At 42.4% G+C, this 14,439-nt stretch overlaps 1 protein-coding gene across 1 annotated transcript in view; it reads right to left on the bottom strand.

Annotated features, from left to right (window-relative positions):
* Nucleotides 1-14,439, bottom strand: part of TMEM247 (transmembrane protein 247) — a 40,151-nt gene extending 25,712 nt beyond the window's left edge. Inside the window, exon 1 of the mRNA XM_031594644.2 lies at nucleotides 14,239-14,439. Within this exon, the coding sequence (XP_031450504.2) occupies nucleotides 14,239-14,289 (51 nt within the window). The 5' untranslated portion in view covers nucleotides 14,290-14,439. The remainder of the gene's footprint in view (nucleotides 1-14,238) is intronic.

A 14,439-nucleotide genomic window follows, 5' to 3' on the forward strand; every position in this document is an offset into this window, starting at 1 on the left:
AAGGGAATGAAAAATAGAACAAGGAATAAAACACTAAGAAATATCTATTTAAAGGATGGTAAAGCCCTAATGCAGTTCTGGGATCAACCAAACACAGCAAGAGGTTGTTCTGGGAGTCCAATCAGCTCACTGACACTCTTAAAGCCAGCTGAAGGGTACAAACAGGATGACAAAACACGGTTGCCTGCAAGAGGTAAGGATAAGACTTAGGAAGTCAGTTTTAGTCTCATCTTTCTAGTTCAGTCTGCGTCAGACAAAAGGCTCAGTGTGAGCCTAAAAATCATTTAGAAAGTGCATATTCACACCTTTCCCAATCATATTATTCATTAAAAAAACAAATAACAAAAAAAAAAAAAAAAAAAAAGCCTGAGCTTGGTACCATTGTAAACCTATTTCGATTATGCTATCTTCAACTTTGGCTCAAAACGAGCAAGCAAAAGAAGAAACATATGTCAAAACCTCGTTCCACACTCTTTAACTCAATTTGGTAAATAAGACTTGCCATAAATCCTCAAAATGTTCTCAACTGCTTGTTTTTTTATTATATTTTATTGCAAGTCTGGGTTATCAGCTAGGCTCAAACTAATAAGGAATTTCTACAGCAGTTATACTGTGAATTAGGAGTGTTATGCTTGATTTAGAGTTTGATGCAGACAAAATGGATTTTACATCTGCATTACTGACTGGGTGCCTTTGCTTTGCAGCTAAGTTGGCATTCTCTTCAGGGAGAAGCAATAATGTTCCTGCCATGCTGCAGTTCCAGTCAACTAATTTGCTACTGCAAGGCAAAAGCAAGACAGCCACTGCTGAAGCTTATCATACCTTTGCATTTTCAACTGCCTCTGTCACTCCCCTTCTGGGAGTTTTTTGAGCCTTCTAACGTCTCTACAATCTCTGTTTCCAGCTTCCCTATGACCTTGTGGTTCATTCAGTTGTTGTCTACTGAAGTGTCTCTCCTGGGGAGAGATAAGTGAGGATAACAATGAATATATTACAATCCACAGATCTCTTAAAATCCTAGAGGAAAGAAGAATGTTAGGCATGGTTTTCTTGACAATCCCTGGTCTCCCTACACAGTTTAATTAGGGCTTTTTTTGCAGGAAAAACATAAAGCTACAACACGACTGTTTGCTGTATGGAGAGAAAAACAAAGATTTCAACAGAAGACCAGATAGTATATTCCCAGTTATTCTGGAGATCTGGTTCCTGAAGGGATTTTTTTTTCCTAGGCATGAGAAGAAACTCTAGATGATCAAGAAGACTATGCATAGCAGAAAAACGCTGCCAGCTGTAGGTATGGGCTATAGCCTCAGCTCCATCTTAATCCTTTTTCATGAATCATAGAATCGTTTGTGTTGGAAGGGACCCTTAAAGGTTATCTAGTCCAACTCCTTTGCACTGAACAGGGACACCTACAGCTGGATCACGTTGCTCAGAGCCCTGTCCAGCCTGACCTTGAATATCTCCAGGGATGGGGCATCCATCACCTCTCTGGGCAGCCTGTGTCAGTGCCTCACCACACTTATATTAAAAAACGTCTTCCTTATATCAAATTTTAATAACTCTTCTTTTAGTTTGAAACCATTTCCCTGTGTCCTGTTACAACAGACCCTGCCAAAGAGTCTGGCCCCTTCTTTTTTACGGCCTTCTTTTAGACACTAAAAGGCCACTCTCAGGTCTTCCTGGAGCCTTATTGTCTCCAGGCTGAACAGCTTCAGCTCTCCCAGCCTGTCCTTGTAGGCAGGTGTCCCATCCTACTCATGGAACATGAGGGTCTTTCTCTTGTCACCTAATTGTAAAAAAAAAAAATAATAATACTCTTACACAGAAACAGTGATTAGTGTTACTTCATGAAAAGTTTCATAGAAGCATAAGCTTTTCACTGTAGATGACAATTGCATTATTGGCTACAGCTATAAACAGCAACATCAATTTTTTCACTCCAATCCTGTGACTTCTCTGTAAATTGCAGCTGATACACAACCTATGCTGGGATAAAGGGCAGCAAAGATTCCTTCTTTCAAGACTGCAAACATTTGAAGATACAGTAAAGACATTGAAAAAAGCCTATAAATTTTGCCATAATAGAAAGACAGATTGGTTTCTTGTAAGATCTGTCAGTTAACAAACAAATGCTTTAGCTTCTATATGGTAAGGAACCATACAGAGTGTACAGAGTCTGATTCACTTCTCTTCGCAGGGTACATGATTGATGGGATCCAACCAGACTTAAACACACAGATTTTTATAACCACCCTGAAAACTGAGAGATATTAACTGACTGAAAGTGAAACTCAGAACACGTTGATAGTACCGCTACTGTGGGGGAAAAAAAGAAAGAAAAAAAAAAACACAACACTGGCACAAATGAATTTAGTCTCTCTAAGGGTCCCAGAGACCCTTTATTATCATAACCCTGAAGTTCTGCTGAACTGTGCCAGTTACAGGATTCTCTCCAAACACAGATCACTGTACAGACGTTTAGAGCTCAGAGACAGCTTGCTGCCAATATCCATTCATTCAAGGCCAAACTTAGATGCCGCAATAAAGAGCAGAAGCAGGATGAGGGTTAGACACGGGTCATTCTGCACTTTCTTATATTCAAATCTTGAGAGCAGGAAGGATCCTGTCTGGCCTCTGGCATGACTCAGAGCACTTTTCTAGCTGCTCAATATTAGAGCCCGCTTCACTGAGTCAGTGGTTTTTGTGGAACTGTCTCCTGTCCTGTTCCCTGACTTGAGATCAGATCTGTTGTAGCTGCAGAGCGATGTTAGCAGAAGCAGACCCGAACGTCAGGCTCTACACTTTGCAGTAAGGATTCCTCTCAGGACAGGAAACCAGCTTGCTTGCTTCTTCGGTTTTACTTTACTTTCCTGGATGCTGACATGAAATAGACGGCAGCTGCTGGCACGTGTAGTGGAAGTATGAGTGGTAAGAGGAGGAGGATAAAGGAGAGAAGGAACTAGAAGAAGGAGCAGCGCCTTTTAGACAGGAAAGAAAGAGCCGAGCGCAGTGAGAGCCGGGGGCATAGCCGGGGCACGCCACGCGTGCCGTGACAGCGGAGGGGAAGGCTGGCTGCAGGCGGGCAGAAGGAGGCGGGGCAGCCGGCCCCGACTCAGTCACGCAGCCGGGGGTGCCGGAGGCGCAGCCGGACGCCCCGAGGCGGCCCTGCCGACGTGACCGGCGGGGCGGCGCGGCGCCGCGGGGAGCCCCGCTACGTGCGGCTCTGACCGCCGCTTCCTGGGGCCGCCGCCCCGCCCCCCGGCCTACGTGAGCGCCGGCAGCCGCCCGGCCTCGGTCGCTCTCCATCCGAGGGGTTTGGGGCCGAGCCTGGGGGCGGGAGGGCGGCGGTGGAGAGCGCGTATGATGTACAGCCGGCGTCCGTGAGGAGCCGGGCGTCGCGCAGGAGGAAAGGGAAGCCTGCTGAGGGTGATAATGGAAACGGGGGGGTCCGAAACCGCTCGCTCAGGGATGAGTGAGCGCGATTTGCGCTCTCAGCTGGGGCATCGTCAGTCTGGAAGATACTGAGAAGGACGCATCCAAGCTGTGCGCTGCAGAGAACTACGGCAGCCACGGGAGACCACAGCCGAGGTTCTGGTTTAACCCTGCGATTTCTGGTCCCTCGCGTGCAGGTGAACTGCGAATAGCACAACTGCAGAGAAGGCTTAAAAGGGAGATGAGGAGACAGGGCTACCCGTAATGAGAAAGAACAGAGAAAAACCTGGCTAACCCGGCTTTGCAAAACAGAGGCCAGGAGCAGATAGGATCGCTTTGCAGAAACACCTCGAGTGACTTTAGTCTGGGAAAGGACAAGAGCTGTGTAAACTAAAGGCGAAGTGTTTGCACAAAAAACAATGAAGGTGTAAATGGGTCACAAATATATTTTGGCTGAAAATTTTGAGATTCTTTTTCTTCTTTCCCTTAGAGAGTGAGAGCCTCTAATAGCCTTTTTGTGGAACTAGGAGGAGAAACGATCCTGACTGCCTAACTAGCTATGGGTTTGTCATTTTGTGACAGAAATTATATGTATATGTGCAGCGGCAGTGGAACTGAACTGAGGCAGGATGTCCTTCCAATCCTGCTTTCTTATGTGGACCGGCAGCATCTAGATACCGTGCTGATAAAGCATGCAAGTACATAAATAATAACATTTCTAATGTGCTTATCCAGGGATCTCCAATGGCTATGCAAACATGAATGCCAGATGCACACCTATCACTCAGGCAAAAATATGGGCAAGTACTATTAGCTTCATGTAGAGTTGGGGACACTGAAGTGTGGAGAAGTGGTGTATCTGTCATAGCTCCATGCCAAGGGCTTTATTTTCAGTGATGGCAAAGCTCCACGCTCCGTTGGGGTGAACTAGTGGCAAACTGAAGCTCTGGAGTGCAGATGACCATGCAGATGACCATCTTTTCTAGAGCAGCAAGCAAGAGCTCTGTTACCTGCTTCTTACTCCATTTCTTAAGACTAGAGGACCCAGCCAGAGGTTTTGGGGAGTGTTCTATGTTGCACCGTAATACAGGTTTTCTGTATACCCTGCAGATAAAAGATGATCAGAAGTAGCTATGCCAATTAGAACAGCCTTGAAACAGCTCTATATTTCACCCAAGGGCATCAGAGCAGTGGAAGACTGAAAGAATAGTGTGATTGAAAAATAGGCCATATGAATAAGTGGCAGAACAAAAAGAAACCATAGTAACCCTAAATTCTCTTCTAACCACAGTGAACGCAAGTCTTCACTTACATTCAGCCACCACCAAAAAGAATGAAAAATGTTGCTTTGTATCAGCCCTCACATAGCAGCCTGTATTTCCCAGCTATTTGTCCATGCTCTCAGTACAAGCCTGTAAACAGAGGCAGTCTAATGACAAAGCAGACACTTCTCTTTGCTAAACTTTTCCCAGGGGAAAAAAAAAAAAAAAAAAAAAAAAAGGCTGACAAAACTCTGTGGCAGATTTTTAAAATGTATCAAGAGTAAAGGTGTGTCCTACATGTGTGGCCATATACTTCATAACAAACAACAGAATGATAGAACCACAGAATCACCAAGGTTGGAGCAGACCTCCAAGATGATCCAGTCTAACCAACCACGTACCACCATATTTCCCCACTAAACCATGTCCCGTAATACAACATGTAAACGTTTCTTGATCACAATTCTCATCTGCAGTATGGAAAAAGATGACATCTGCCTCTGTTCTCAGACCTTCCTTTATGTTCCATACCCCAACACTATAGCCTCAAACAAAGCTAAGACATACGTGAACTTTCTTATAGAGAAACCATCAATCTCCCACTATATGAGTTCAGTAAATATCTGAGCATACAGTAAATAATGCATCTGCCATAATATATTCCTTGTTGTCTTTACTTTTCCTATGCAGATTTTTTTCCATTCCTTACATAAACAGCCTCTTTCTTTAAGTATTAGAAGAGCAAATCAGAACCCCAACACCTTAACTTTCTTGTACTTCCAAAAATGGCACTAAGCACTCTGCTGTACCATACCTTTTCTATGATGCTGAGTAATTCCTGGGGCAAGTTCTTTCATTGAATTGAACAGGGTTTGTACAAGTGAGTACCTCTGCATCAGTTTTCCCCACTGCAGAAATAGTTTAGTTTTGGCTCATGCTGTATTAATGCCTCGAGTCATAGGAGGCCATCACTATATGGGAGAGAAAAGAACTCCCACAGAGTGGCACCTATTTACCTGCAGTTTTCTTACAGGTGAGTTTCACCTCATAATTTTTTATGTTATTTATGTATGTTTCTATGAACAAATCTCCACAGTTCAATACTCCCCCTGAGTAATGAAAGCAAAGTTGTTCCCACTGCAAATACTGATATGTTTTTTCTTCGCTATCATTTTTCCTTTCTATAAGGCATTCTTCATGTTGACAAAGGATATGTGACAGAAAAAAAAATCTGGGTGGACTCTGTACTATTGATGCTTAATCATTTATACTACTGCCAGCAAATACCAAGTGAAATGGTTGCATAAACCCCTTCCTGGGACCCTTGTAAATGATGTCAAATGCACAATGGAGCATTGTATACTTTGTACTTTTTAACATATTTTAGGCACATTGGTAGTTAAGGACTTGATGATACTTGTCAGTCACTTTCAACTCAGAATATTCTATGATTCTATGATAAGCACATATATTAGGCCCATTTAGGCATTTTGGAACAGAATTTCCCTATGTTTTTAGGCAGTAATCATTTAGGTCTGTATCAGAAAATTCTGTAAGCTCATATGGGGTAAAAGCATGTCTTAATTACCTAAAAATGACAGCTGCAAAAATCTCTTTATTTGGAATTTATGAATGCTGGATAAGGTTATGAAATGTCTGCATCATGGAAAGGATCAGGATACAGAGAATCTGCAGTTTGCTACCACAGCTGGTCACATAGCTTCCTGAAAGTGGGAAAAAAGTCTAAATGAGTCATAGACATTAGCAGTCTTCCTTTTAAATGGGACTGTCATAGAAGATATGTATGGCTGCACCCAGTGGTCTGTAAGAGCTGGGGGTGAGTGGTGGAAAAATCCCAGTAAAAAAGAAGGAACAAAGAGCAGGAAGTGGCTTTTGAAAACACGGATGTTAAGTGTTCAGGAGATTCAAAGAAGCATACTTTGACTGAGAGAAGTCTTTTGCTGTTGTGGAGAGCTGTAATAGAAATGCTAAAGCTGGTATGAATAGGAATTGTCTGGCTGTGGAAGTATCAGAAGGGGCACAAGGTAGGATAGAACTATAGGAATGGCAGGTGTTAGTATTTAGATTAGCAAATTGCACATGTATGTGCAATTTCACAGGACAACCATGTTGAGAGAACAAAGGGCAGTTAATCCTGCTTACTCACTGAGGTGCGACAGAGTGAAGAGATTGGTCAGCATCAGCATCAAGAGAGTACAAAGAGAGAAAACCCAGCTCTGTAAAGTGATTACCACTCTGTAAAGAGCTCAGATGAGAGGACTCAACAGCTGATGTCCTCTGCAACATTTCAAGGAATGGCCATGTACTGGACAGACTACTACAGTGCTTGCACACATGGGGCAGTGTCTGACTGCTCAGTAGGCTGCTTGGACATGCACATCCTGGTGCGTGTATGGGCTGCCAGTGTGAAAGTGTGAATGAATGACATCTGTTTTATTTCATGTTTTGATTATACAATAAAATCGCCTTTCTCTCCTATAAGTTACACTCACAAACTGCATTCTGAGAGCATAACTTCCAAAATTTCTGTTCTTTATCTCAACTTGCTTCAAACTTCAGGGACATCTCCTGACCATCACAGAAGTGCTCAGTGGGCTGTGTTTTTTAACAAAGATGAAACTGGAGAAAGTTTGTAAATACTGTCAAACTGACTGCTGCTACCATTCTTTTCTTAGTAATAACTGATCAGAAGGGCTTAAACAGTGACAGTGCTGGATTAGAGGATTCGTTAGTTTGGGAGATTTTCAGCAGATGCTAAGGAGACAGATGGTCAAATACTGAAGTGAAGAGAGAATAAAGCCTGGAAGAATCAGTGCACCATCTGCTTTCAGAATTTTCTGTGACCACTTAAAAATACTATAACACAAAGATTGTTTACATCTGGAATACTGGATGTTGATTTCTTTTTCTCTAGGCAACTGGACCAGATAAATACTTAATGCTAAGTAGAAGCAAATCTCATGAGTATATAATAAAAAATTTCTGAGGACAAGACGTATGATTTTAAATACACAATGGACATACCATCAGCTAATATCTCAAGAAATAGAGACTCCTGGACACAGTAACAACAGTCTTTGGTTTTCCTGTATTTTTTAATGGCACATCCTTCCCAGATGCAGTTTTTCAAATGTAGCACAATTTGCAAGGACAGAAATTCAGCAATCTACTTTGTTGCCCCTATTGCTACGAGGATAAGAAGAGTGCCACTTAAAAAGTATCTGTGTTCTGATGAAAACAGTATTCCTCTAAATATGCTAGTTTCAATCTTCTAAATAGGTTTCTGGTATTCCAAAAGCAAAAATCCTTGAATTGCAAATGGCAAACAAAAGTTTCCAAAAGAACCTTTGGAATAAATTTTACATTTTTCTTTTTCGGGATAGTATTTCCACCTCAATATAAAAATAATTGTAACAGATTTTGAAATCCCAGGGTCAGCCGCTTCACAGAATCACAGAATCATAGAATGGCCAGGGTTGGAAGGGACCTCAAGGATCAGGAATCTCCAACCCCCCTGACACATGCAGGGCCACTAACCTCCCCATTTAATGCTAGATCAGGCTGCCCAGGGCCCCATCCAATCTGGCCTTGAACACTTCCAGGGACTGGGCATCCACTACCTCTCTGGGAAGCCTGTTCCAGCACCTCACCACTCTCTTTGTAAAGAATTTCCCCCTGACATCCAACCTAAATCTCCCCTTCCTCAACTTCAAACCATTTCCCCTTGTCCTGCTGTTATCAACCCTTTCAAAGAGTTGATTCCCCTCCTCTTTGTAGGCTCCCTTTAGGTACTGAAATGCTGCAATGAGGTCACCCCGCAGCCTTCTTTTCTCCAGGCTGAACAAACCCAGCTCCCTCAGCCTGTCTTTGTAGGGGAGGTGCTCCAGACCCCTGATCATCTTCGTGGCCCTCCTCTGGACCCTCTCCAACAGCTCCCTGTCTTTTTTGTACAGGGGGCTCCACATTTGGACACAGTATTCCAGATGGGGCCTCACAAGAGCAGAGTAGAGGGGAACAATCACCTCTCTGTCCCTGCTGGCCACCCTTCTTTTGATGGAGCTCAGGATAGCATTTGCCTTCCGAGCCGCAAGGGCACACTGCTGGCTCATGTTAAGTTTTTCATCTATCAAGACCCCCAGGTCCTTCTCCACAGGGCTGCTCTCAAGGACCGCTCCTTCCAGTCTGTATGGATGCCTGGGATTCCTCCGGCCCAAGTGCAAAACTCTGCACATTGCTGTGTTGAACCTCATCAGGTTCACCCGGGCCCACCTTTCTAGCCTCTCAATGTCCCTCTCAATGGCATCCCTTCCTTCAAGTGTGTCAACCACACCACTCAGTTTGGTGTCATCAGCAAACCTGCTGAGGGCGTACTCGATTCCATCACTGATGTCATTGATAAAGATGTTAAAGAGCATCGGTCCCAAGACAGATCCCTGGGGGACACCGCTCGTTGCTGGCCTCCACCTGGACATAGAGCCATTGATGAGCACCCTCTGCCTGCAGCCTTCCTCTCGTGATAAAGCACAGAGTGGCAAATATGTGGATCACCATATCCCACATAGTCAACATGAGTTTTCTGGTCACTAAAAAATTCAGGGCTGAAACCTGGTGTGATGCCTAAAAAGGGAGTTGATAATTATGAGGACTGCTCAACTGAGGGACCCCTGACTTGGAAAAGACTATTCACCAATAATCCTATTGGTACTACTTTGGTTATTTGTGGATCCTAGTCCCTGACCTCTGGTCATCACTTCAGCAACCTCTACACTGTTCTTTTCCTCACTGCTTGACTGCAATGAAGTCTGTGAGGCCTATAAAGCATGGAGTAGGAATCTGTATGTTTCCCTGACAGTGGAAATTCTGCTTACACACACAAAAGCCATCTGCTTTTTGTGAAATTTAAGTGCAAGCTCCCATTTGTAATTTGCATAGTTGGTGTTACACAAGTTGCTAACTCAGCCTTGATGTGTTGCTTTGTAATATTCACTTATGTTTTTTCACTTCAGAATGAGGAACGGTGCACACAGAGCATCCAAAGTAAACAGTGTAAGTAAAACTGCCTAGGTTTTTGGAGAAACATACTGCAGGATTAGGGAAACACTGGGAGTATACTGATTTTTCTGTTCTTTGATGTGATTAATACACATACATACACAATACATATACACTCTGGGTTTAAGAGCATATTGGTAACTCAGATGTTCAGATATTTGAAGCAGTAAGATATATGTCAGTTTAAAACCAGATAGCCAGAGATAAGTATTAAGGCTTATTATAATATAGGAGCCTCATAGGATTAAAGGAATTCTTTACTTTTCTTCTCATACAGAGAGGTAAAAAAAAAAAAAAAAAAAAAAAAAAAAAACCTGGAAAGCTGAAATTTATGTATTATTTAAGCCCAGTTTTGATACTGTTAAGTAGAGCCTTGTAGTGGGTGTCTGCATAAAAGTGACATTAACATAGGAGTACCCCAAGACACTTAATCTTGCTGCTATTAAGACATGCAAGAGAATTGAAAGTGATTCTAAGCACAGATTTATTGCACCAGCAAGGACCTGATTAAATGCTCAAAGGTTTCTAGATAAAACCTTCAATCCAAATACTTTATGTAAGTATTTCATAAACTCCAGTACTGTGCTTTATAAAAGGTATTTGCATTATTTAAATGTCTTCTACAGGGTTATTAATAAATCTTTCTTCTCATCTAACCCTTTTAATCAAGTTTTGGGTTTTTTTAAACCTTTACATTGGGATTATATATTTCAATGCTGATTTTATATCCAAAATCACTGTCTTTCCATAGTCTTCCCAAATATGACCCAGACTGCAGGAAGGCTGGAATTGTTGCTGAAGCCTGCACGCCATCAGATGTACAGCAAACTACTGCACACCCACTGCTTCACAGTGGCTGCATACACCTGCAATGGAGGCTAAACCCCCACTACAGTCAAAATTGTCCATTTTTATTAGCAAATTGCCTCAAATTGTTTGGTTTAAACTGTATTAGTTATGATACTCTAGTACAATTTTCTTCCATGGGACTGACCAAATAAAACAACAAAGCAACTCCTATTTAAAGCCCAGAGTTCTCCTTTGAAATGTAGTTCAACTTCAAGGAAGGCATCTGCTCTTGACATAGGGTACAAACAACAGAGAATCCAGTACACCCAATGCCTTGCTGCCCTTCACTGGTCAAAAACATGCAGCTATAGCCTGAACTCTAACAAGACTTTCAGACTCCCCAGAAAGGTTGCAGCACTCAAGTTCAGTTTTTTGGAGTCTTCTTCCCCATCTCACCATGAGGTTTACTGCCAGTCTATTGACAACACAATGGCAGGTTCCTCTTTTTATTTATTTATTTATTTATACCCCTTTGGCAAATTTTACTCTGACCAGCAATCATGACACTGAATAAAGACACAGAATCTGAGAGACCTGAATGGTCTATGACTCCTCCTACTGTAGGAGCAGAAAGAGTGCATTCATGGTTATTCAAGCTACCTGCTCAGTTAGCACTGCCCCTCTGCTTTTGTGGATCAAGAATACCCAGGGTCTGTAAGAAACCAGAAAGGGAAGAAGACTCTGTACATGTTCAGTCCCCAACTTTTTGTATTAGCAGAGAAAATAGTCATGGACTAACAGAGGCAAGATAGCAGGCTCAGAGCACTGCTGCAGGTCTGAGGGATAGTAAAATGCCACAGCGAAGTATTCATTAAAGAGTTAAATGATTTAGCTAAAAATACAGCATCACATCAATTAGTTCAACCAGTGCAGATATACATATATGTGCATACTCTGTGTTTCTGGAGGGGACCACCAGCACAAGCAAAGTTTAAATGAACATACAGTTAAATAAGTGCATCATCAACATTCTAATGAAACTGACACATTTCTTCTATGTAATGAGCTGGTTTTGAGACAACATTGCTTTGTCTGTATCCTCATTTACACCTATCTAAGAAAGGGTACCCTATCAAATCAGCAGAGGGGATACTTGTCATCAGATCAAAAATTACAAAGATGACTCTGCAAAATCGAGGTTAACCTGACTAACTCCTTAGTGCTTTCTCTGGTAGATTTATTCATTTTTTAAGAATTTGGGAAATGGCAAGGACCATAGGTCAGTATGATTCATCTTAGCTTCTGAGTATGGAGCTAACTGCTTAGTTGACATGTTCCTGTTTCTATCCAGGTTTCCTAGATAAGCAAATTCCCCTGTGTAAATTAATCTCATCAAGTGACACGGGGCCAAATATTCATCCAGCCTGCACTCTATATCCAAGGTGCCAGCAGTTCTAGGACATTTTATCAGTGGATCCCAGTGAAATAGAAATTATGTCCAAGAATATTCATGACTACTACCATCTGACTAAGCACTGTGAAGGTCCTTGCTGCTTCCTCACTTGAGCAACTCTGGGAGGCCAGGATACCCTACTGTCCTGCCTAGCGGAGCACTTGAATCTACCCAGCTTGGTAAGCTACAGTCCCCAAGAGTTGTCAGCTTAATAGAGACAGATCACTCAGAGAATGCAGTATTTCATGGATTCACTCCTTGAAACACAACAGGTATCAGGCTGAGATGAATCCACATGAAGTACAGACTTTGCAATTGTTCTGGGGTTCACTGTTATGAGAAGTATCAAGCTGTGGAAAGTAGAAAGCAGGAGAGGGTGAAAATAGGTTGAATGTCTATTTCATTCCTTCTTGTCAGATCTCTGTCAAACACACTATGCCAGAAAGGTCTAATTCCTGTTCTTTCCTCATTTAGGATCTCCCAGCTGAGGCACAGGCTGCATGAAAGAGTATATGCTCCAAACATAATTAGCTGTGAATAAGCAGGGATCATATTTATCTAAGCACTACACTTCCTTTAGTAGCCCCACTAGCCTGTCACCAGCAGAGTGCAAATTCCTGCCTCCTGTCCTTCCTTTTCCTCAGAAACAGGTGGTCCAGTGAACCTGTAGGCTTTGAAGTAAACAGAGGCCACAGTAATACTCACGGACACATAACAAGGGATGTGTCACTGTCCATTTTGTTGTCAACAATATTCTGATACCTAAAGGAAACGCTATCCTCTGCTTCATAAGAACAATCTTATTTGCTCAAGCTTTTTAAATGAGGGATGACTGCAACGCTGTCTGCTTTGGTTACTCTGCAAGGCAGAAAATCTGCAGTCTATCACTGAAATTACAGCAATTCCCATATTTGCTGTGTATATATTATGTAAGAGTTACTATTCTGGGCTGTGCTAATTTTAAAAGAGAAATCTATCAGGGACTCCTTCCAGCAAGTTGGTCATTTAGGGATTCAGGAGGATCTCCTGCTTTGATTAGACAGATTGTAAGTAGAAAAGCAAAGTTCAGCTGCTTAATTTAATTCCCAGTGCAAGTCAGAAGAGAAAATTTTAAAGCCCTAGACAAATTGCCAGGGGTACTGTCATCAATCTACACCACAAATAAAATTTCACTTATAGCAATGCTTACCACGTACAAGGGGGCATATCCTGAGGCCCTTCTATAATAAATTTCCCCTCCTAGTCTGGCCAGGGAGGGTCTAGTGTGTAAGACATAAAAATATGATTGGCCTATATACTCAAGGCAAGTGGCCTTATTGGAAACTTGTAAAAGTGAACTTTTGTCACTCCTGAAGGTCCATGGCTTAAGTGGGGCTCACATAGAGGTCTTGTACTTCTTTGTCTCATCAAATAAGTCAACACAGCAGAATATGTGTTAGATTGTTTGATGCTTTCACCCTAGCACTTTCTAATAAATAACAGTAATTATTCGATAACTACTTAATTTACCAGTACTAATAGAAGTAAGAAAAAACAAGCTAAACACCAAGAAGTAGATTTTCAAATGATTATAGGCATCAAAATATAAATTATGCATCTGCTGAAGTGTATTTTGATCAATATTCATAACACTGTGAGTACAGAGTGCACCTCCAAAAACTTTTCATCCAATTATATGAGATATTTGAGGCCTAACTAACACCTTTTATTAGGCTTTGGTGAGAAGACATCTGAAGAGAGACTCCCTAATGGAAGATGCATGACAAAGCTGAAACTGACTCTTGCCACACTGTTACAAATTTCATTCAGTTCCAGCTTTGGGAGGTATGTAAGCTTTCAGAAGGTGTGTGGGCTTTCCTTGCAGTGCTTACCCGAGCTGCTCTGTGCCTGGTGCCTGCTGATGCTGCCCAGCAGCAGGGGAGGCCAGTTTAGAACTAGGGGTGAGTCAGTTTTTCCCACCGCCCTCGAAGTCACACCACCATCACCACAGTTTGAGGAATGATGGAAGGGGTCAACAGATTCTTTTCACCGTTATTCACTTGCAGCTCAGGATTCACAAGAAAACACATTGTCACAAGCCAGGCTGCAAGTGAAAAGAGGTGACTGAGGTTTTTAATTCTTGGTGAAATGTGGAAAATATATTATCAGTCGTCTGCACGTAGATGGGGTTAGATGTAGGCTCATCCTAAACAGGGCAAATACTTATTCAACACCACACTATTTTACCTGTTCAGCAACGAGCGTAAGGCAGTCCTGTGTTGCTGAGGTGGTTTGCATTGGGAAAGCACTTCCCAGTGTGCTGAGAAGGAGCTGGGGCTCGGGGTGAGACTCCAAAATGCCAATATAGAGTCCTCACAACTGCGGCTCTCACACAGGCACATCGCAGAGAGGCTTCACGGGGTTCTGAAGCGGTTGTTCCTTCACAGT

This window comes from Phasianus colchicus, chromosome 2 (genome assembly GCF_987193195.1).
Source record: "Phasianus colchicus chromosome 2, bPhaCol1.hap1.1, whole genome shotgun sequence".
NCBI classification, from domain to species: Eukaryota; Metazoa; Chordata; class Aves; order Galliformes; family Phasianidae; genus Phasianus; species Phasianus colchicus.